The 24899-nt window shown below is 39.6% G+C and overlaps 1 protein-coding gene across 24 annotated transcripts in view; it reads left to right on the top strand.

Moving 5' to 3' along the window:
- Positions 1 to 24899, top strand: part of NAV2 (neuron navigator 2) — a 431840-nt gene that overhangs the window by 368096 nt on the left and 38845 nt on the right. For 22 of the 24 annotated variants that reach the window (XM_080592405.1, XM_080592410.1, XM_080592407.1 and 19 more), the window contains 7 exons: positions 7834 to 7972; positions 13574 to 13865; positions 14781 to 15483; positions 19470 to 19937; positions 21052 to 21117; positions 22356 to 22400; positions 24671 to 24831. In XM_080592405.1, the coding sequence (XP_080448531.1) occupies positions 7834 to 7972; positions 13574 to 13865; positions 14781 to 15483; positions 19470 to 19937; positions 21052 to 21117; positions 22356 to 22400; positions 24671 to 24831 (1874 nt within the window). The remainder of the gene's footprint in view (positions 1 to 7833; positions 7973 to 13573; positions 13866 to 14780; positions 15484 to 19469; positions 19938 to 21051; positions 21118 to 22355; positions 22401 to 24670; positions 24832 to 24899) is intronic. The other 2 variants (XM_080592398.1, XM_080592404.1) reach the window with 1 other exon arrangement.

Here is a 24899-nt window from a genome sequence, read left to right as displayed (position 1 = left end):
TCCCGCGGGTATCCGCAGTGGGCGAGGTGAGCCCTGCTCTCGGGGAGGCACTCGGTGCCCCCAGCGTGTGAGCGCAGCCCTGGGGGCTCAGGCAGCCCCCGACAGGCCGGACCCTGGCCAACAGGGAGAGAAGGGCGTGCTGCGGCTGTGATCCGCACCTGCGGGTCCCCGTGGCGTTTGCCAGTGAACTCCTTGCTCCCTCAACGCGGCCGCCAGCAAGGGGGAGCGCAGGGAGCTGGGCCAGCCACTGCAGTGTGCTCAGCAGCTTTGACTTGTCCAGTGGGCATCCTGTCGGTTCATCGCTGGGGCATGCGTACACTTCACAGGAATTTCTTGAGAACAGCAGAGATTCTGTGCACAAACACGGTTTTCTGACATATTAGACAACTTCTCAGCCCTTCTTGCTGTCCTGGAAACAAAGACGTAACAAACGAAGCATACTTTTTACATGATAATGAGCAAGACTTAACGCTGATCTTACTGCGATGCACATAAACTGATTTTCTTGCCAGCTTTCACCGCTTTAAATCAGCTAGAGGCAATGGAGTTGCACAGATACGCTGAGGGACGAGTACCCGCCCCAGTGCCTCGGAAGCAGGGAGGTAAACGTGCCACCAGCTGCAGGGCAATGTCCCAGCAGCACAAGGATGCGTTGTGCACCCACTGTAGGGCTGCTCTGGGCTCCTCCGCACAGGAAGGCTTCGGATAGAACAGTAAATAGGTGACAGCAGCAGCCAAAGGGCAGAGAGGCCAAAACTATGGTTTGTGGCTGATGAACCCAGGAAATAAGGGTTGGTAGCTGGTTGGAGCGTTCGAGCTAGATTCTTCAGAGCTAGCTGTGAGGTAGTGTTCATCCAGTATTTGGGTCAAAGGCAGTGCCTTACACTGAGTTATCACCTCACCCCGAGGCTGTGTAATGACATAGGAACAATTGTTTTGAACAATGGCCAAAAAACAAGTTCCACCAGTCAAGCATTTTGCAACTTAATACAGTTGCGCGACTGCTCTATTCAGTGACTCTAGACAGTAACTGAAGAGTCTTGGAGCAAAATTTGTGCAGATAAAGAAGTTACCATTGGAATTTCTGCTCTAGAGCCTGAGACTGTTAGTTTCAGTAGAAAGTCAGATTGCTTTCATGTAGTTTTAGACCATTTCAACCAGTAAACTCCCTGAGATTAATTGGTTTTAGCAGCTCCTCTGTGTGCCCGCTAAGCTGTGTTCACTTGAAGTTTGAGAATGGCTTGTCAAATTTTAAGGGCAAAATAAAATCTGGTGTTATTTTTATAACGTTATTAGCACAGATATAAAAAGATTAAACAAGTGCACGTGCAATTTTCTAGCTTCCACAAGTCTTTTTTTCCCCAACATTTTTGACACTAATTGATACTTTTCTTTTTATTTTTTTTTTTTATTTTTTTTTTTTACAAATAGGTCTTTTAAATGTAAAACCTGAAATGTTATCTTAAATGAATGCTAAACAGAACTTTACAGGGTGCTGCATTTCAGCGTGGTGGTGGTGAACCAAATGGTCACTGAACATTAAAATGGTCTAAATGGCTCTCAACACACAAAAGTTCAACGGTGCACCAAATATATCATTAAAAGGGTGGGATTCTGCTCTAGAAGAAAACAGCTGGAAATGGTCTATGTTCATGTTTCCTGTTTTGGTTTTCAGTTCTCATGGTCTCACTTTTCAAGGTGTTTCATGGAAACAGTGCTGTCCCTGAGCTCTACCTTTGGTTAGAAACAAAACATTTTGTTTTAAAATACCTATGATGAGATGTAATAAAAGAGCATAATGAAGACATGGGGAAGGTGGGTGATTAATAACCTTGTGAAATACATTAACTAAATCCAATTCTCTCAGAGTAGATTTCCATCCATTCTTTTACGAACACTTATTTGTCACCTTTTATAACAATTTGAAAGGAAAAGCATGTAAGAAGCTGTATATGGTTTTTGGATTTCTGACACGATGATGTCAGTATTATAGGAAATCCCAGAAGAAAACAGTGGAAACTGCAGTATTTAGTACCTCACTTTATAGTGTAATTACATTTTTTCTGGCATTTTAATTTGTCCTTTTAATTCTTTGAAGATGCTGGGAAGTTTCAGTCCTTTTACACCTTGACCTTTTTGTTGCTGTTGTTCCCCTATCAACTAATAAATAGTTAAATTTTTAGGTAGAAGAGCATAATTACCATGTTTCCAGTTGAAATATTGTAGAGCCCCAAGGCCCTGTCTTTGACAAATGTATTTTTCAGCAGCTCATTGTAATTTTGGTTTTGACTGAAGAGCCAGAGAAGTAAAAATCCACACCCATCCACAGCAAAGGGTGCGTTTTCAGCCTCTAACAAATTAATGACACTTCTTCCTTGGACTTGCAAATGGAGAAGATTTCTGCAGTGAGGGTGGATGTCCTGAGGATTGCGGGCTGGTTTCACGTGCTGTCCAGGCTGACAAAGAAGAGCCAATTCCGTGGATGATTGTTATGCAAGATGGGAAAGTGCTGATAGACTGTAGAAAAATACAAGTCTGAGCCTAACCGCTTTGCAAACCTGTTTCAAAAAGCAGCTTTGAGCAGTTGACCTGGTGCTTTATGTGGGCGATGTGTACTGGCAATGATGTTAGTCACATCAGAGTGAGCAGCCTGGGAAGGGGAAGGGCACGTTTCACACTCCCCGGAGCCCTGCTCCCTCCAAGTGAGGGTGCTTGGCTTCCTAGGGAGCAGGAGGTGGCTTGGTGTACTTTGGGTAACCAGCTCTGATGAAATGAAAACCCACTTCTACTGCAAAAACAGAGAGAGGGCAGGAGGATGAGGCTGTGCCTTCTACAGAAAGGTGAGGGAAAACCAAGCTGCTATTAGGCTAAAGTTCTCAGGATGTCAGAAACCCTCAGGTACCACCTACCACATACAATACTTTCATTTGGAAAATTTAAAGCATCAGACAGTGTCTGAGGTATTTGGGAGAGATATTTAAAACTTAAAACTGACAAAGGTGAGCAATGAGCATATACTGCAGGCTGCCCCTTACTGGGCACGGGCAGTTTCACAGCGACGGTGACAGGTACTTTGCACTTGAGACATGAGTAGCGATTACTCCAGGTGGTCCCCATGCCTGCCCAGTATTTGGCACTGGTTAAAACTTCTCTATGCCCTCAGATACATCTCATCTAAGAAAACCCAACATTACTAGCTGTCTGTTCCATTTACATCACCTGTTTTCAGTAGTGGTAATGGTTTTTAAGTGGGTGGTTGTATGATTTCCCTGTATAATAGGCTTTTAAAATTTTATGTAGTTTTCTGTAATCAAAGTTTCAGGTGATTGATCAAATAGAGAAAGGAAAGCCCAGGCATTCCAGCTTCAGGTTATGGTTGAGTGGAGTTCTGTTGACATCAGAAATCATAAATTGCACCAGCTAAATTACAAAGACGTTATCATGGCTCTGGGAGCCAAGCACGCTGTAATTATGAGGGCTGTTGGGTTCCCCATTCTGCTGCTTTTCATTCGGCTTCAACCATCAAGGCACTGAATCAAGGTAAAAGTGAACTAATTTATGCGGAGGGCTTGAGGTTGTTTCAAGAGCAACGTGAAATAGAGATGCATCAGCTGGGAGACAGATGCTGTCCCCTTGTGAAGCAGCAGTCTTCACCTGCATGCAGATGCGCCTGTGGAGCGGTGTGTACTACACTGGGTTGGTATTACCCCAAATACGGGGTGAGAGAATTATTGGGGTGAAGAGCTTCTAACATAACGGCTCATCAACAGCACGTTAAATGTAGATGTGTTTTAATTAAATTACATTTTAGTGGTGTACCTCGTATGCTATTTGCTTCTGAAAGAGCAGAGTTGCTCCCAGATTCTTGCATTGGGATCTTATTTACAGAGTTTAGTGAATTCTACATGCTGCATTCTACATTTATAACTTCTGTAGTGCTGTTCAAAAGAACAACATTAATAATTGGTTACAGAGTCCTTGAACATTATTTTAAATTTCTTAAAATGCTGTTCTTTCCTCTCCCATCATGTCCCGTTGTCCTCCTAGGTAAAGTCTGACCCCTTTAGCCTCCCCTGCTAAAGTGATATTTAATAAACCTAAACCTGAGATGGCTGCTTGTAGCTGACAGCATTTTAATCTTGTCAAAGCAGCTGTGGGCATCAAATCATTTCTTGGTGTAATCAGCATGCTTACAAGAGCTGCGTTGCTTGGTTTCTAGCAGCCAAAATACTAGACATCCCTCTTTGGACCTCCGAATGGCTGACCTTTTCTTGATTTAGTAAGAGATTATTAAACTTGAAAATGCAAAGTTTGAGTTGTTCATAGCTTCCATCAGAACATAAAAGATTTAAAGCCCAGCAATTGTTTAAGGGGAAGCCATGGCAATCAATGTATTCAGATGCATGTTTCTACCTTTGTCTTTAGGCACGTGTGCCAGTTCTGAAGGGCACTTCAATATTTCCACAATGCCTTAGATTGCCCAACTGAAGTCAGTAGGACCAGTTGATACCAGTGAAACTACTGATGATTAACATGAGACACATTCTTTAGATACTGTCGAACTGGGGCCCGTGATAGTTTAAGAGTGGTGAATGGTTAGAAATGTAATGTTTCTGTACATTCTGAAGGTAAAGAAAAATGTTTTTGTCTCCCATACTGGACAAGTTAGCTTGTAATATCTGAATATACATATGGAGATATGCATATCTGAAGTGCATATTTGGTTACTTTTGTACAAGTGAAGACTGAGTTGTATATTGCTAGCAGACAAAAGGGAACTAATTGTTGCATTCGTTCTATCTGTGGAGAACAAAAAAAAAAAGCTTTTAAAAATTCTGCTAAGTGTTAAAGATGAAACTGTGAGACACAGAGGAACAGTATTGTAATTTTTCCACATTGCCCAGTCTCTATAAGAAGGAAATTAAATGGTTAAACATGGAAAATATTAGCAGTGCTGATTTTATTATAGGATTATAGGATTTTGTTATAGGTTCACAAATATGAAAGAAACAGTTGCTACACAAAACTTGGAAAATGTGCAGCTTTTTTATATATAGTTATTAAAATAACTTTTTAAACCTTATTTAAAGCCTTACAAAATCGAGGAACTGAAATTATATTATAGGTTTTGAAATAATGGTAACTATCACCTATAGGACCCATTTTTAAAAATTGAAATGCAGAAGTTTTATAGATGTCAGTATTTTACTTTAAAATATTTAATTGCCAGCTCTTAAAAAAATAAAAGCTGCTTCAAAGAAGTCTTTCAATACTTTTCAAAGTTTTCCACTTTTCCACACTAAACTCTAGAGAAAAAAAATATGTTGTCCTCCCCTTTTAGGTTCCCTAGATTTCTTTGCATAGTCAGCACATCACTCACTGTTATCCTGAGAAAGATAGCAGAAAATAACAGCACAAATAAAACTTCTCTAGAATCTGGCAGTCTGGCTTGGTCAGATGCAAGGAGTCTCAAATTGTACTTGGGGTTGTATTTTAACTTCATTTTACATCTACTTTTTATTACTTCAGACTCTTCTTTAAAAATAGTCAGATTGAGGCAAATCTAGAAAAAAAAAAAAAAGCGATCCTTGGAATGGTAGCATCACCAGTAATACAGACATTTCTTCCCAATCAGCGTTGGTGAAGTTATCAAATAGAGTTTGGAAAATCTTAGTGTAAAGCTGGAGCTCTGCCTCTAACTGGGATGCTGCTGAAATTCCATCACAAGTGGCAGGAGCGTGGACGAGCTGACTTCCACCAGGAGAGGGGCTTGAATGCTCCTTGAATGCTCGGTAACACTGAGCCCCGGTAGGCACCATGCGGGTTTGGGGGCTGATCCCGGTGTCTGTCCCTCTGTCTCTGTCCCAGCACCGCTGTCCTGCTGCAGGTTACGATCTGTGTCAGCAAAGTGGTGCATGTAGTACTCCCAGATTTCCTGAAGGCCAACTCAGCCAGGCTAATTGAAGCTGTCGATCTGAGCTACCCAACTGCCTCATCGGAGGTGATGCGGGGAGAACTCCCACAAATGGTCCCGCTGGCAGATTGATGAGGACCGTAACTTGAAACACGGTAGTAGTAAAGAGCAGCTGCAAACAATAACTCTTCCTGCGGGCACACAGAGCAGGTCCCTGTTGCTACTGGTGTTCCTGCAAGCTGGCTGAGCTCTGCTAAATTCCCTGACCTGCCTTATGGAGATGGGAGTGCGTAAGATATTCACAGGTAAAGAAAAAGTGATTAAAATAACTCAAGTGCTATTGGAACTCCTATAGCTAACTGTTTTTTAAAGGTGAGAAAAATGAAATGCTTTTCATTTCGAATTCATTTAGTGCATCAGTGACAGAGCTAAGAACAAAATGTGAGAAACCAGACCTAGATTCCTCAAGTCCCCATTGTTGGCATCTGCTGTTTTTGTTGACATAGTTCAGTCACGTAACATGTAAATCAGTTTTATGTGCATATATTACATATCATAGAATGGCTCGGGTTGGAAGGGACCTCAAAGCCCATCCAGTTCCAACCCCCCTGCCATAGGTGGGGACACCGCCCACTAGATCATGTTGCTCAGGGCCTCATCCATTTGTGAATGGCTTACGGTGGCTCCTATAGGCAAACCGCGCCTGCAGACTCTTCGCTTACAAGTATTTTAAGCAAAAAGGAAGTATGGTGAGGAAGAGCGTATAGAGCTCCCAAAGTCTGAGACCACGCTGATAAATGGCTAGAGAACGGCCAGGAGATGAGCTCTGGCAGCTAGACTTCACGCACGATCTATGAAGTGGGTATTTGTGCACTTCCAGCCATAGTTATCCATCAGTGGACTGAAACGTCTTCGCAGAGCTACTCACAGGGCATTATTTCAATCCTAGCTTTGTTTTTCTTGGAGATGGAGCACTTGTAAGCCAGTTTGTAAATCTCTTCTTAAGCAGCTTATTTTTAAGGGTGTGTTAGGCATGGAGCATCTGGCTTGATTTTAGATCATTTTGATTTTGTCTGTTACAGCATTCAGATCACTTCAGGCATGGATAATTTGTTACATATTTTATATATAATTTATTTACATATATATTTAATATTTGTTGGCATTCTGCACATCCTAAACTTCTAGTTATGTGTTTCTTGGTTACTAGAAGATGTTGAAGGTATCACACAGTGGAAGAAGGTAGTCCTAAATAGGAAGTTGTTAATGTATCGGCTTGCAGAGGATATGTTGTACAGCTCAGGAGGATTATGTGCATTCTGAAGGACAGAGGCACTCTCTCAAACTTTCAGTTACTCCAAACAGCTCTCTGTTTTTCTAAAAAATTCTGCTACTGGTGATGCTGCAAATGGTAGATCCAGATTGTTGGATCTACCAGGTATGATCCAGGTATACATAGCAACCAGGTATTAGAGATTGCTTCAAGATAGTGGTGCTTTTTGTTTTTGTTTTTCCTTACATTTACATTCCATCTCTGCGTTATGGCTTAGTAAGTGGATGCTACACCTACCCACAACACTTCTCCCTGCCTCCCTGCCCAGGACTGTAGGCATAGTTCCGAGGGCAACTTTCACGTTTGCTAACTGACATAAACTTTCATTTGAGCCAGTAAGAAGAATGACATCATTGGTGCTACCGGCTTAATGATGATAAAGAATAGGCTTTGTGGCAACCCTGTAGTCAATGAGCTGTATGAATTTCGACTTGATTTGCAATGAAGATAAGTTATGAAAATGAGCAGGCCGTTTTCATTTGGCAAGCAGCAGTAGGATAAGGCTTAGAGAAATACTAATTTTCCTTTTGAATTATGTTTTGTCTTTTGACCCGTGTTTTCTTCTTTTGTTATGCGTTTTCTCCAGCTGGGATGACAGCAGCTCTGTCAGCAGTGGGATCAGTGACACCATAGATAATCTTAGTACTGATGACATTAACACCAGCTCTTCTATCAGCTCTTATGCCAACACACCTGCCTCTTCTCGCAAAAACTTAGATGCACAGGTAAGATTTTGGTTTTAGAAGAGTAACATTGATATTTGTCATTTTCCTGTGTAATCTGTACAATTGTTTAAAGTTGGATGAAGTGTTTATTCATCTCTTCACAGATAGTATTTCTTGACAAAACAATAATTACATGCATGAATATTCTTCCTGTAAGCAGTAACCTTGATCTTATTTGCAGCTGTCTCTACAGCCTTTCAGCAACTCTGGCTGAAAAACTTGGAAACTGACTGAGAAAAGCAATACGAAAGCAAAGAACTATTGTTGTTTTGACTAATGTTTAATACCATGCTACTTCCCGGAATATCAAAACCAAGCTACAGATTCTTAAATTAGTTCACAGTAATGTTTTAGATGTGTCTTTACTACCTTCCCCTTTCCCCTACGTAGCTGAACAATTGAACACACGCAGACCTCAGTACGGTGGGTGTCACTGAAAAGGCAATGTCAAGCAGTAGTAACCACCTTATCATATGTGGCGTTTATGAATATTTCCTGTGTGTGTGGAATCTGTGGAATCTCTGCTGTGGTGTTATGGCAACAAATGGGTTTTTCCTTCATAGTAGGTCTGCAGTACAGAAAACATGCATTATTAGATGGGATTTATTTATATACTTTTTTTTTTAAGCTCTGGAAAAAGGTATTATCTTTTTTCTTAGAATTTAATTAAGTCAATGTGAAGGTTGAAAGATTATTTACACTTCCATCGGAAATGTAAGTGTACTAGGCAAATGAAATACATTATTGTAAACTTCCAGGGCTGCATGTTACTGCAGGCTTTCTATTTTTTGGCAGCATTTCATAATGAGATAAATTTATGTTCATCTGCAGCCTACATTTACTTATTTTGCACAGACTCCACACATCCAAACAGTATAAAACAAGTGAAGATACCCAACAGTTCTTCATTCATCAGTTAGACTGCATAGTGCAGAGATTTGCAATAATATAAACTGCTTCCCCCTCTCTTCAGAATAGCACCCCTCCTCCCCCAAGGAAAAAATACTAGAAGAAGTGCAGGATTAAGAAGTTTGTTCTTTGTTCTTTGTACACCCACCTGCTCCAGGGTCTCAAGTGTCATGTCTCAAAGCAACTGGGACGCAGTGACTTAGCATTGCAGCAGGTAGAGGAGAGGGATGGATGTATGACATTCTCTTCTGTTTCTTTCCTCTTTTATTCTTTTTCCTTTTCATGACTGGACCCGAGATCTGCTTTTAATATCAGTTTTAATGTAGAAGTGTGGTTGCTGTGAAGTGTTACTCTGCCTACAGGACTGTGGTGCAAGCATATATTACTCTTTGTTCCCTTGCCATAGTGCATATTTGAGCCTACATTAAAGATTTCCAGTTAGCCTCTGGTTGTGTATCAGCGATTTCATGTGTGCTCGAAACTGCTAATACAAGTCCTGTACAAGTTGAGAGGAGTTAAGATCTAGTAAGTGTGTTTTTCAGTTCGTAACAGAAAGAGTAACACAGGCACTAGAAGCTTTTTTGACAATTATTTATATCTCAACATTGTAATACTGTTGGGGGGGGAAGGGAAGAAGAAGGAGACGTGACTAAATATTAGCCTAAGAAAAAAATAGAAACTCATTTGACTTCTATCTTCTGATGGATCAGATTCTTGGAAACACCTCTAAAAGATCCAAATCTGTGTTGATGAACACCTCTTCCTCAACTATCACAGCACCTGAGAGTGCAGACCCATAGCAGCAGAAAATGTGCTGAAGCTTGTACAGACAACAGAGGATAGTCATTAGGAGAGGGAGCTGGGAGCCAAGACGTACAAGTTCTGTTTACAGTCTTTTAATTCATGACTGTGACCTGCTTCTCTTGTCAGTTTTCATGACTGAAAATATTTATTCTAGGTATTACTGTTAAATGCAAATTATTATCCATAAAATACTTTGTTTTCATTTAAACAGAAAATCCTATTCTTGTCAACCAAGGGAATGAAGATAGCTTGGAGTGATGTAAACATAAGTAGCTTGCAGCGTTGATTTTCTGCTGCCCAAAGTAGTCCTCGCTGCTCATGACAATAGCAAGTGCTACATAGATGCTTTTTCTGCCTTACCTGTAGTGCTGTATGATGGCCTGTGCCCAGGTTTGCATTCCCCTGTGTGGTGAGCCACACAGGACTGGCAGACATCTGTCAAGGGATGTGGAATTTTCTTCTCAGGTATCCACCTCTTACGATCTCGTAAAGAGTAGGCACTTAACTTTTAAGCTACCATATCTTTTTGAGGTGGTACAGAAGTTAGGTTTCAGATAATTAAAGAGGGAGCTTGAAGCTAACACATGTGCAACCGGGAGTTCAGACAAATAATAAAGCACATCAAAGGGAGAGAGCCCTAACATGTCGGTGTCTGCTGATAAAATCAGTAACTTATTCAGAATCATCTCTGCAGTGAAGAGGACATACTTGCAGTAGAAAAAATAAGTCTCTGCTAAGAAACTGATTCTCAGAGCTGCTGCGTACTCCCAAATCCAGAAGATGTAGTTCGTCCATCTTTGAGAAGGAAGCCCTAAATTTGGTAGTGACTCCATCTTCCTGGACAGTCATATTTGTAGTCCCCTTTTGGAACTACAAATACATGTTTGGGATCTTAATGCCATGAAGATGCCCTTGGGTTAGTTCGGAACAAGCTAGACATGGGAACCAGAATTTGCCTTACCACATCAGTGTGTATTGCTCTGATTGTGCCAAGTACTGAACCACCTACCATAGCTATTCAGCTTTCAGAGACCTGTATGTTTTCCCCTAGTATTGCACAGACTTGAAGAGTTTATCTTTTGACACGGCACTGCGTATTGTATGCTATTAAGGGCATATCATACGCATAGAGTGAGGAGGAATAAACACCTGGTGGGCATTTAAAAATAATTTATTCAACTGAAATGAGATGAAGAGGTTAGGTTAAGTTGTTAACTTAAGTAAGTTAAGTAAGTTAAGTTGTTCACGTAATACTGAAAAGATCAGAAGAAGAAGAGAGGAGAGGAAACAAGTCCTTTAAATAGAAAAGAGCAGCATCTTTAAACTGTTGTCCAAGATGACTTCTTAGTTTCACTGAAGCAAAGATGGATTTGATTTGTTCACAGCTTTGTGAATAGGTTTACAAAACCCTGTGAAAATGTTTCGAAGTCCTAGAGCTTACTGCCCCTCCCAGCTCAATCAGAGGGCAGCCGTTGTTCCCATCTTACGCATACATTGTGCTGTGTCCTCCAGCAAACAGTATTTCCACTTTCACCTAATCCAGGCCCTTTAGGTAGGTGGAGTTTCAGCTGAAATTGTAAGCCAGGTTTCACTGTGTTTTGATTTTGATGCCTTAGTCATGTTTTTGTGCTGTTCTCAGTGTTTACTATTAAACAGAAATGTCTCTGGCCAAAAGGGTTCAAGGGTACGTGTGCAGCATTTTGAAGGCTGAGGAAAAAAGTTTGCAAAAAAGTGGGTGTAAGAGTTGAATGAAATAAAATAGAAAAGAGCAGAGAGAGAGGACTTCTTGCAGTGCAGTTTTCTGTGTTGAGATTGCGCTGTTTTTAGGGATGTGAAGTGGGAAAACAGAAGGTGCAGGAACGTTTTGTAGTCAACCAAAACTAGAATAAGCCCTTTACCAGTGTGAGTAGGTGTATTTCCTGCTCTCACATGCATATGGGATAAATAGGCAATTCCAGACAAGGTACTTGAAGCAAGATACTAATTAAAGCACACGAGGGATGATGTCGGGGTGGTTTTGTTGGATGACTATTTGTTATTTCTTGCCTGTGCTCTCTTCCAAGTTGTGTAAACATAGGAGACGTTAGCATGAAGTGATGGTTTTTAGAGCAACACAGGACATCGAAATGATCACATTGTGAATTTATTGCAAACTTACCAATGTTCGTGAATAAAAAGGTAGCCATCCCAAAATCTGGCAACCATACAAAAAGTTAGGAAGCAGTGTTTCGTTCAAGACTGTGCTAAATTGCTCTCTTTGAACGGAGAGTCAGGGAAACAACATTTGAATAATATGAGGAAAATACAACACAAAAATAGCATCTAAATCCATACTTCAGGAAATGCTCATTAGTCCAATGGCTCAATATATAGATAAACAGAGATAAATAACTCAGGTCCTAAACTTATTTTATGTGATTGAAGGAAGACCACTTTGATGTGTGTGTTAGCTTTCACATATTGATCACTTAGACTAGTTTTTCAGGCTTTTAAAAAAGCACTTAGAGTAAAAAGCAGAAGAAATTAAACCACAACCCCACCTAGATTCTGTAAGATTAATGGTGTGATCTGGTAAGAAAGAAAAATCATCAACTTGAAATGTACTTGAGGAACTTAAAAAAAAAAAAAAAAAAAAAGGCATTTTGCTGAAAGCATGATAAACTATCTATCCTTTCCTGTGCTGTGCTTTTCTGCTTATCCCAAGTGAGTAGAAGGTTGTGAGTTTTATAATGTTTCAGGGTGTTTAACAGTTTCCTTCGAAGTGTTATTACCGTATGACTACCGCACGGTGCTGAGCACACTTGTCTTTCACTTAGGCTGCAAGAAAGAGATGAAACCCAACAACTTCCAAAAATACACCACTAGCTCTTACTTGAGAACTTCACGATCACGTGTTGAATTGGCAGGCTCTTTCATGATACTGTCATGCTTGAGGAGCATTATGAAACTTTTACCTGGATGAGGGTCAAACATGGACATTGGTCATTTGTACCTGAGCAAAAATAGTTGGTTGTAGTGTTACAAAATTTGCCCAAATTAATCAACAGCATTTGACAGGAGAAGTAGAACTCCGCAAGGAGCATTTTAATAGTAATCATTAGCAACAGGTAAAGCTAATGTAGGGGAAATAGATTTTATTCAAGAGCTTCTGAGAATTTGACAAAAGCTTGTTTAAGAGAAAACTGTATTTGACATTGATCTTAGCAAAATTCTCCATTTGCACAATCTGTCTGTGCAAAGAATATGGAAAAACAGTTTGTAAGAGCTGAATATGAATTTAAAAATGATCTTATTTGTGTATTTATGTCAGACATGAGTATCATTAGAAACTTGTAGGGGATTCTTTTTTCTTCAGCTTGGATGTCTTCCTAATATGTTAGATTAGAATTAACAGCATTCCACATCTTCAGATCTGTTCAAAAAGCTGCCTCATCATGCTCTGGAGATCAGATTGTCAGACAAGAGATAGGAAAGCAGAAAGAACAAGGAAAAGCTAGCTGCACAAGTTTGAAATGATTTTTTGGCATTGCACTAAAAGGGTTTCTGGGAAATTTGAGATGGAGGATTATAAGTGGCAAGGAGCTGAATATATATCCTTTATAAATCAAGTGCTTTTTTCTTTCTTTTTTTTTTTTTGCTTTATTTTATTGGGGGTGGCTTGTATGTTTTTTGTTGTTTTTCTTTTTTTCCCCAGTGTATTGGAAAAAATATGCCATTTCCAGGGTTCATTTCTTACTGTGGCATTTCTTTATCAAGGACATGTTAGGTTTATTGGTGCATAGAGATGACTGCTAAGTTTATTTATCAGTTTAATGGTTCTCATCTATGAAGCTGCTTAAAAGAAAGCTTTGCTATGAAGGTTCTAATACAATTCATTATTTGTCCTAGACTGATGCGGAAAAGCATTCCCAGGTTGAGCGGAATTCCTTATGGTCGAGTGATGAAGTCAAGAAATCAGATGGAGGATCTGACAGTGGCATAAAAATGGAGCCAGGATCTAAATGGAGGAGGAATCCCTCTGATGTGTCTGATGAATCTGATAAAAGCACTTCTGGTAGGAAGAACACTGTTATTTCACAGACGGGTTCCTGGCGACGGGGCATGTCAGCTCAGGTTGGCATTACCACACCAAGGACTAAACCTTCTACCACCTCAGGCACATTAAAGACACCTGGAACAGGTGAGAAAAGGTGTAAGAGATAAACAAGCCAAAAAGTGTGATCAGTATGAAAACAGTTTAAATACTTTACACAGGCAGAACCTGAACTTCAGGTAATCCTGTCTTTATTTTTAGGTATTTTTAAAATATACAACAGCTTGTACGTCTGCATTTCTATTTCTGTTCATTTTAAAATGAATATTATGTAGTAGGACGCTGTGAAACTTGTTTTCGTGACAACCCTAGTCATAAGCCAAGCTATTTACTGGGCATAGTATTGCCATATGAAATATAAATAATGTAATTTTAGCTCCTGGAGTCACAGTTAACTTCAAGAACATACAGTATATGTGGTCGAGGAGATTTTTTTCTCCAGTACTAAACCAGCATGTTTATTTATACTAAACAGTATTTAGTTCTGGATTTTCTTATAAACGTTTAAGTGATTTTAGCACTTGCAGATGTCTGAATGGAAATTGATTGAATTTAAATAATCAAGTAATACAAGTTAATACTTCTTGTTTGATTGTGTACACAACTGTACCTGGAAAAGTTGAGGTCAGATACTTAACTTTCTTGAAAAATGCCTTTTAGGAAAATTTTCCTGATGGCCTAATACAACTTCTTTCTGATGATTAAAAGGGATCAATCTGTGGTAGCTACAGAGGGCTACATTTTTTTTTCTTATCTGTCACTATTACATAAGACTGTTCTGTTTTTCATATTCTCAAGGGCAAACACACCACATACTTTCTCTGGCAAGTCTGCATGTATAACTCACAAGAGTGGCATTTAAGTTCAGTGCAGACTAGATCATAATTTTTAACCACACTCTTGTGGCTAACACGCTTTTGCTTTTCATGCTGCTTTGAGTTTCGTCATTTGCTTGATGTTTTCAAGTCATTAAATATTAGAATTCTTTTTCTATTTTTGTAGGGAAAACTGATGACGCCAAGGTATCAGAAAAGGGTAGACTATCTCCTAAAGCTGGACATGTTAAACGTTCCCCATCAGATGCAGGACGCAGCAGTGGTGATGAATCCAAAAAGCTTCCCACAAGTAACTCTAGAACAACTGCTGCTAATGCTAATACATTTGGATTTAAGAAACAGAGCGGGTCAGCTGTAGGCATGACTATAATCACTGCCAGTGGGGCAACTATCACCAGTAGATCAGCTACCCTGGGAAAAATCCCAAAGTCATCTGGACTCATGGGTAGGACCACTGGTCGGAAGACTAGTGTTGATGGCTCACAGAACCAGGATGATGGCTACTTAGCACTTAGTGCCCGAACTAATCTTCAGTATCGTAGTTTGCCCCGGCCTAGTAAATCCAGTAGCAGAAGTGGAGCTGGGAATAGATCTAGTACAAGTAGCATAGACTCCAACGTAAGCAGCAAGTCGGCTGGGTTGCCTGTCCCTAAAATGAGAGAGCCTGCCAAGGTAATTCTTGGAAGCTCTCTGCCAGGATTAGTCAATCAGACTGATAAAGAGAAAGGGATTTCGTCTGACAACGAAAGCGTGGCCTCATGTAATTCTGTTAAAGTGAACCCTGCATCACAGACTGCTTCTAGTGGAGCTCAAAGTTCTCACCAGCAAGGAGCCAAGTACCCCGATGTGGCCTCTCCCACTTTGCGCAGGTAGGCAATAAGTTCATTGATTGTGAAATGATGTTAGTTGGAGCTGAATGATCAGGAATCTTCGAGCCAGGTCTGGCTGTGTTTTGTGGAGCACCTACTATTTAGCGTCCTACATCAAGGTCTTTGTATTCAAATTTAATATCACATAAACAGGTTGGCCAGTGTTGTAAATACTCAGAACTTTGAGATAGCAGCAAGGATTTAACATTGGGAAAAAACAAACAAACAAACAAAACCTGTCTGTCAGAAAGTTTGGCAATTGCGATACAAGTCTGTTAAAAAAAATTGTACCTGAAGGCATTATCCGTATAGATTTCACAGGAATAAATACTTTCTTACATGAAGGTTACTGAAGAATTCTTGCACCAATATATATGTAACAAACTTGGAAAAACTCCAGTGGTGGATCAAATTAAAATTGACAACAGAAGAGTTATTTCAAATCTTCATTCTAAAAGTGTAATTTGACCTACCACACGTAGAATCACGTGCCTAACCCAAACGGATTAGGCCACTGGGTTGTGAGACTTGTAACATTAGGTTATTCAACTACACAGAAGAACCCTAAGTAAAGTTCCTGTCTAAGCTGGGTTGAATTTTCTTATCTCAGTAGTGTTTTTTAAACAGAAATCTTACTTCTATTTCTCCGCCAGTACCCCCTATGTTATTTTAACATTAATATTGAGTTGGGCAGGAATTCCTTTGTTGATGCAATGTACATCCAAGTCTTGATATTGGTGAAAAGTTCCGTTAATATTATTTTTCAATTTAATTTGACATTGAGTAGCTTGTCTGTTTCAAGTTGCAGTGTTTTGCATTTCATTTTGTCTTGACACCATAATACCCATACAGTTATGCTACATCATCCTGCTTGCAGTGATGTGATAAAGCCACATTCCATCTGAAGCACCAGTGCAAGCATAATGGCTATGATGGCAGCTTAGACTAAAGCTTTAAAGCTTTAAAGAGTTGTAAACTGTTTCTTTTTAGATGAGTGGTTTTATTTGAAGAGCATTTGCGTGAACAATTCAAGATAATTCATTTACTTTATCCTTGATCATCATAAGATAAACCGTGTCCTTTAGAACATGTGACCTTCATCAGTGACTACTTAAAATGAAAAACTCAAATAGACCTTTGATTTCTAAGGTATACCCCATGACAAATGCAGGTTTTCAGTGTTGCATGCCTCAGGTGCATTAATCTGGAAATATGATTACAGATTTTTTATGATTACTAGAAAGCCATATTGCTAGCCATATAATTGAAATGGTGCATTAGAAATACATGCAACTTCAAAGAGAAGACACTGAGGCTGAATTTCACTGTTCCCTCATTTGATTTAGAATTTTGTTCTTGAATTTTTAGCAGGCTGCCTAAATAAAGAGGCATATGCATCAGAGTTGAATTTAATCTCTTCTGTTCGTTACTGATTTCCAGAATGACAATTAAAAAGATTTTGAGCATTGTTTTATATTCAGTTGAGATGAGTTGCAAACATTATTTTTTGTATGTAATTTTTAAAATATTACACAGAATCACACAATCACAGAATGGTTGAGGTTACAATAAATCAGAAACCGTACCTTTGTGATGGTATAGATTTGCCTGCAGGTCTCCAAACATACATGACTGCTGTGCTGTCATAAACAGTGAAATTCTGTAATTCTGCTATGAGACCTTCACTGTGTCCTCTCAGTATTCCCTTTAGCTCAAGTATTATGAATACATCATTTCTCTTAAATTAAATCATTTTCTATCTTGATAAATTTTATTATTAAATTGGGCATTTGTGCTTTGGAACATCTAATACACTGCTTTTCTGTTTGTGGGAGACGTGCGTGACCCAAGAGTCAGCTCAGATCTGCCAGTCTCTTGTCAGTAACACTAGAAAGGAGAAAACAGATGTTCTCCCTTGTAGGGTATTTCCTTCAAGAATTAATGTCTGTATTGATGTGACTGTCTTGATGGGTTGGCTTTTTTTCTGAACTGAAGGAATGCTCTTCAGACCGTATCCTCTTTTGACTGTATTTGTTATGAGGCTGTGGTTCAGCAACACTCCGCCTTTGGCAGCAAAGCGTTTCTGTTTGTGCCACGGTGCACCATCATTTCAGTTGTATTAGAGGTGCTGTGAAACAGTTTGGGGAAGATGGCATTGCTTACAAACAGCTTGTAAATATGTAGTGTGGGTGGTTTGTTGTTGTTTTTTTTTAAAAAAAAAAAAAAAAGCTCTAGGATCCTATCTGTAAATCTCAGTTCCCCGATGCAATTGAAGAGGTGGTATGCAAAGCATACGAGCAGGAAGGATACCCTAAGCTGGTATTGTTACTGAAGGCCATGTATCAGTGCAGTATGGTTGGACATTTTTCTTCATAGTCACTCTAATAACATGAACTCGAAATAGAACCTAGACTCTAAATATCTCTAAAACCCTGTAAGAATGGGCTTTGTCATTTGAGGTCTTTTGCTCCTCTAAGTCAGGGTCTCCTGATCAATGAAGTGTGATGTGGGGTGCAAAGTTTGCCAGATCTGTGCTGGTTTGTGGATCCGCATTGCTCTCTCTAAGTCAGGTGCTGAGCGGTTCATGGCACAGATACTTGAGCAGCGCTGGACATGAGGTAGATGTAGATGTGCACCTTAGCCTGAGCCAGCAGAGTTGTCCAAGTGCTTTGCAGCAAGTATGCAATGGCAGCAATCCAGCAGCGGTGCTGCAGACGTTTTGCACAGGCATATCGAAGCTGCGGGTAGCACACGTGCAGTAAGTATAGTGGTTCTCAGCATCGCTGGGCTTACTGCGCTTGTGCTGGAGAGGGCCAGGCTGTATTGCACAGCCTGTGCTCCTGGAAGCATTGGACAGACTGACTTGGTGTGCGTGTGGTATGCAGGCGACCTGAGCATACTTGAAAGCAGAGGAAGTTCTCCTGGGTGCATACCCACCCACACCTTTAGTGGCTCTTGGCTGGAAATACTGTAGTCCTCTTTTCTGCAGACAGTTGAGTAGACACCTGCTTTGAAAGATTTCATCCCCAATGTGCACACCATTGATATGAAAAGAGCAAATCCGTATAGATACGGGTGAGGAAAACTAAGAGTCTGAAGGCAGTTAAAGGAGCTAAATGGCAGAAATAGAAGCACTGTTTTGGGGAGGATGTTTGAAGCTATATTCAAAAGCTACACTTTCTTCAGAACGTTATAAAATGTTTCAGAGTCTAATCTTAAGCAAGTTGATTTCTAAGACATGCTTTTGAGAACTTTCAGACTGACAAAATGAGGGAACTGAAATGTTTTCTTCACTGGCAATGCAGTTGCATGACAGGCAGCAGTGATGCAAATTGGAGAAGCTGCAGTCATCCTTCCCCAACCATGCTTTTATATCCCTTCTCTTGCACTGGTTCTGGCACTTAGCTGGTCTTCTACTGAGCAAGTTCCAGGTGCCAAGCAAGGTAAAATCTCATTTTATGCTCCAAAGTATTAGTTTCCAACAGGTTTAGCTACTGAAGTAAGACAAACATACACATGATATCAGTAAATATTTTTACTGTTACATCCCTGCAAATGCTGCTTCTGTGCAGAGCGTTCAGTGGTTTCCACAGAATTCACCTAATAACAAGCTTTCAACCTCTGCTATTCCATACTTCAGAATAATCAGTGCAAAATTTCTCTGGTATCCTTTTTCCTTAAGAAGTAGAAGACAATACTGCTCTATTTTAGTTGTATAAAGCAGCATTTTAGCTTTGTGAAAGTATTATTTGATGATTCAAAGAAGAAACTCTTAAGATGAATTTGGTGCTACAGAAATTGTCTCTGGACTTGATGTAAGGTGGAATGAACACAAAGAGATTTATAAATTTCTGGTTTTGTATGTCCAATATAGGATCGTTTACCTAATGTTGGTTTTCTGAAATTAATATCTAGGGTTTAGAAATAAAATATCATTGCATTTAGTATTCCATTTTATGTATTTTTCATGTCTCTTTTTTTTTCAGACTTTTTGGTGGAAAACCTAGTAAGCAAGTTCCCATCACAACAGCCGAAAATATGAAAAATTCAGTAGTTATATCCAATCCTCATGCTACCATGAACCAGCAGGGTAATCTTGATTCACCATCTGGCAGTGGTATGCTAAGCAGTGGGGGCAGCAGTCCTCTGTATGGTAAAACCACAGATATGAACCAATCTCCACTAGCTTCTAGTCCCAGTTCAGCGCATTCAGCTCCTTCCAACAGTTTAACATGGGGTACCAACGCAAGTAGTTCTTCCGCTGTTAGCAAGGATGGCATTGGATATCAGTCTGTCAGCAGTCTTCATACCAGCTGTGAATCCATTGATATCTCTCTGAGCAGTGGAGGTGGGCTGAGCCATAACTCCTCCAGTGGCTTGATTTCAACCTCTAAAGATGATTCTCTGACTCCCTTTGTCCGAACCAACAGTGTTAAGACTACATTGTCTGAAAGGTTGGTAGTTTTTGCTCTTGTTTCCGTATCCTTGTATATATATATCCTTGTCTTCAGTGTGAGTGAAGTCCTGGCAGCAGTAGCCAAGAGTGTAGTCGCAATTCAAATTGTGCTTCTTATAAGATAATATTGAGTGATATTACTAGAAGAGACAAGGAAACCATTCCAGGCAAGGAGCCCGGTTCAGAGCAAGATGATTTGTTCAGGTGAGATTTTTCATCTGCTGAGGTAACCAACATCACAACTTTTTCTTGCTACTGTACCTAAAATTTTACATAATACATGAATTGTGCATAGTACATTATCCTTTCAACGATCACCTGTTAGTTGATCTGATAGGGGCATTCCAAAAAAAGCCTTATTACTATTTTCATTTGAGAAGCCAACTGTTTCTCGTTAAACTTCTTCGTTATTTGATGAAGGTTGAATCTGGGCTACCAGTGCACAAGTGCTGTGCTGATGATAATGGCTCATGAAAAGACTGCAATTTGACAAGTTTTTCAATTGGAGTCCATGCTGAAGAGAAGTCCCTGTCTCCCTAGTCACTTGATCCCTTCTCTGCCTCTCCTTGCTGCCCTGTCCCATCGCCACTTGCCCTCTACAATGTTGCAGTACAGGCTTTTCTGTGAATGCTTTACAGAAATCAAGTGGGAGATGGATCCAACTGAAAAATGATGACCTGAATTGTATTTCAGACTGATCCGTTCCCCAACTCATAGATAACCTGTGTGGACACAGAGTAGGAGCTGGGAGCAGACTGACCAGGGAGGAGGGAGAAGGACTGCTTTTTCAGTGTCAGAGCTGTATTAAAGGCATATTGAGATATCATCTGGATAAAACAGACAGTGACCTGCAGCGCGTGCTCTTTGAGTGGCCTTCTGTAGAAGGTAGTGCCACTGCAAGCGTTGGAAATCAGCTGTATCCTGACACGTAATTAGTTAGTTAGGTAGCAAAATTTTTGTATTAGCGTCTTGATGGAAAAAATTATTGCTGAATGTAATGTTTTGGTGGTTTGGGTTTCTGTTTGCATTTTATTGTAACTCCTTTGTTTTCTCCTCTTTTCATTCTAATATTCCTTCTCTTGTTTTCTGTCTTGTTGGACTGATTCTTCTAGCCCTCTTTCCTCCCCTGCTGCTAGTCCCAAATTCTGCAGAAATACTTTGCCCAGGAGACAGGACAGGTAATGCTGTCTCAGGACAGTAGAACGCACAAGGCTGTAGGTGTTGTTGCCCATCTTGGTGACACAAATTGTTTTGTGAAAGATCATGCTCAGTTGAGTCCTCTGCTGTGTTCATTGTTCAGGTGTGAACTGACACAAAGACATGCCAGTGAGAGTCCACTCAAATACCCCATTTATCTACCTAAATCTGGGGAATAGCATATGGCAGAGTTGGCATGTTTTTGTTGTTGCTCTTGAGACTGGGAACATCTTTTGTTGCTTTTTTTTTCTCTTTTTTTTCCACATTTGCTCATTTCTTTGCCAAAGGCAATTTGAAAATCTTGCATTTTTTTTCTACCAATCTAAACTCTCACTAGCATTTCAGCATTCCTCTGGCATGCTGCTTTTTCCACTGCGTTTCAGGCTTGTCACTCTTGTTGTGAAGTCCCAGTGTCATTCAGTGTTGTCAGTCCTTTATTGCAGTTTGGTTTGTGAGTGTTTTGTGGGGACTTGGGCGCATCCGTCCGTGTAAAAATAAATGTAAAATCTGGAAAAAAAATTACCTGAGTCTAAACGTTCTAGTTCACTTTTGCTCTCTGTTGCAATTTTAGTCAGTCCCACAATGGAAATCAACTGTAACTTAGCTGTATGGATTGTCGTTAAGTTACTTCACTTAAGCATGCAGGTATTTTCTTTAAAAACAAATTAACAGGCTCCGCTCATATACAAAATCATCAGTTGTAAAACCGCAAACTTACATGTTTGGGGTTTGGCTGGCTAATAGATTCCTTTTACTTTGCTAATGGCATTTAAGCTTTGAAAACTGAAACACTCTGTGCTCAGTGCTGGCACAGCGCAGCCGCGAAAGAGTCACCAGCTGCATTCCCGGCATGGTGCCCATTGAACAAAATGGCAGGAAGGTGGTTCTCACTTGCAGATTCTCATCAGTTCTCACGAATAGTCTGCCCCATGCCTGCTGACGTGTATTTTTAAGCATAGATTTGACACATGGTTCATTGTGGACAAGAGAAATGGCAAAATCACTTTGTGAGCAAATGAGCTTCGCTAGCATGGTATCAGCTGCATGTTTGCGAAAATCCACCTGTGGGTAAGGAGGTTTTTGCATGTCTCTGTAGGAAGGCCCCAGCACTTTTTCCTTGGAAAAGGTGATGTAGATGTTTGCGCTTTTTTCTTCATCCTGATCTTAATCCTTCCCTCTTGTTCTTCTCTGAAGTTCTTTTCTTTTAACTTTTCTGCAGCGACCCACATCTTGATAGGAACACTTTGCCTAAGAAGGGACTCAGGTATTGGTGTTTCCACACAGTTTAACAGCTTTTGTTGTGGCTTTGGAGTTTGTTGTGTTTCTTTTGTGGCTGGTGGTGATGGTCGCAATGTTTGTAAGAGGTGGCAACAATCTTTATTTTCTTCTTTTCCTTCTTTCTTTCTCTTTTTCTCTTACCTTTTTTTTTTTTTTTTCCTGTAATCCTCAAAAGAGGGCATTTACCACTGTGCTTTTTTCATCCAGTGGCTTCTCAGCTTGAGCAAGAATTGTGGCTTTGCTGGCTGAATTGCTGAAAAGCATCTCATAAACCATTGCTGGGCTTGTCTTGGAAACAATAATTTTGCACCTTTTGTGGCTATTACATGAAATGATATGAGATTATTTTCACCCCTGGGAACCTCGGTGTTGATATAAAAATAGAAGAGATTTTCAATATTGTCCTGACCTTCTTAGGATGAGATTGGACATGTTCATTTAAAAAAAAAAAAAAAAAAAGTATTTGCTTCTGAATACTTAAACATGCAGGTGTCTCAGAGATAATTTCTACTCTTCTAGAAAAGAAAAAAAAAAATTACCCAAACAGACTTCTGGCAATCATCATCTAATACATTTTGTGCATCTCTAAGACCGTGATTTTAATGACATGAAAAATTGCACTGAAAATTTTATACCTTTGATACAAGTAATTCTGTCAAGATTATCAACATTAGGTCTTTTTATTAAAATGCTTAGTGTTAGAGAATGTAGCGAAGGTATCAGACAATTTTAAAAAATTGCAACTTCAGAATTGCTTTATGCAGCTTTTGGGATCACCGAGCTGATGCCTTGAAACGGCAGCTGCAATTTATTCTGTGCTTTACACATTGTTCTTCACAGCAGCTTTATCCCATGAAGCTGAGGGCTAAAAGCCTTTCTTAAAATGGAATTTTGTTTAAAATGTTTGTGTGGTTGTCAAGTATGTCTCTAATAAATAAAGGCTCTCCTTTAAGACTGAAACGTTTGAGTGCTGAAGAGGTAGGTATTAATGCTGCAAAAAAAACTCCATTAGTGTGTTAAAGTAAAATGACTGTTTAAAGCCCTTTTCTTAATAAACTGATAATTGTGTAAAGTTTAAGAGATGCAAATAGTCCTCAGTCAGTGGCTGTTGCTTAAGTATCGAGGCATAAGAAGAAGAATAAAAATCCTGTTTTTAAAAATAGTTTTTTTTTCTATGTTACTGTAGCATTCACATTGATTTAAAACACTCTTAGAAATGATATCTTACTGTATAGTCTTCAGTTGAACAGAATCTAATCAAACAGATAATATCAACTGACTGCATTTTAAGTAATAGGCTCCAAGTGCTTGATTTTTGGAAGGAGAGGTAGTCACACAAATATTTTTCAAAAGTCGATGGCATAGCATAACATGGACACTGAAATCCATCAGCAGACAGTGTCTTTGTCAGTTAGCAAGTTCTATTTTTCTCACTGTTTTGAATCAAGTGTTTCCATTGTGCTCTCCCTGTTGATACCTGTATCCTTCCAGGCATTTCACGTGACGACTGTGGTAACCTACCTATTTTTCAGGCATATACAAAAGCAAATTTAAAACTTGGTCTAAGGTGAAGCTAGTGGGTGTTTTGCCATTGACGTTGGCATGGATAAAATTTCCAGTATTTTCTTTACCTTCAGAAAAGGCTGAATATAGTCTCCTTTATGATTATTTAATGCTATTTAGTTTTGAACTAAATGACATACCCTTCCATTAATGCCTGTGTAATGTGAATTATTGGGTCCCAACTTGTTTAAAAATCAGATAATGGCTTTGTTGACTTGAATTTGATTGTAATATGACGAAAAGCCATCTAAGCTTAGAGATGCACCAAAATATTAAAATAGTGATAGAACTTTGGCATAACCTAAGGAAAGGGAAGGATTTCCAAGCTATGGTTTTGTTTTTCAGACATAGCTGGGTAACACACACTATACTTTATTCTGCAGTACTGCTCTACACAACTTCTATCTGTAGCTTTTTGTTTACTGCTAGTTTGGTTACTACTGAAGCTGTAGGAAAGGAGTAATTTTTTTTTTTTGCAAACAAATGGAATGAATTAGGCTTGGAACAGCTCCTTAATTCAGAGTTGTATTTTTGTATCGTGTTAGTTCTTAAATTTTATACGTAAGTTTTCCCATCTTTCTTTCCCTCTCCCCCTCCCCAAGTTTTGTGACATTTCATGTTGCTGTTTTTGTTTGTTTGTTTTGTTTTTGAAGTAATTGTCAAAGTTAATTTTGAAATAACTGTTTTCTGCAGGTATACTCCTTCCACCCAACTTCGTAGCCAAGAAGAAGCAAAAGAATGGCTACGGTCACATTCAGCAGGAGGACTTCAGGATACTGCTGGCAATTCTCCATTTTCATCTGGATCCAGCATAACATCACCTTCTGGAACTAGATTTAACTTCTCGCAGCTTGGTGAATAATTATGTTTTGATAATCATAGCAATGCATTGTATGCTTTGAAAATACCGTATTACATAATA

This window comes from Anser brachyrhynchus, assembly GCF_964034855.1.
Source record: "Anser brachyrhynchus genome assembly, chromosome: 5".
NCBI lineage: Eukaryota > Metazoa > Chordata > Aves > Anseriformes > Anatidae > Anser > Anser brachyrhynchus.
The sequence above is the reverse complement of the archived record's forward strand: the minus strand, read 5'-3'. Positions and strand labels throughout refer to the sequence as shown.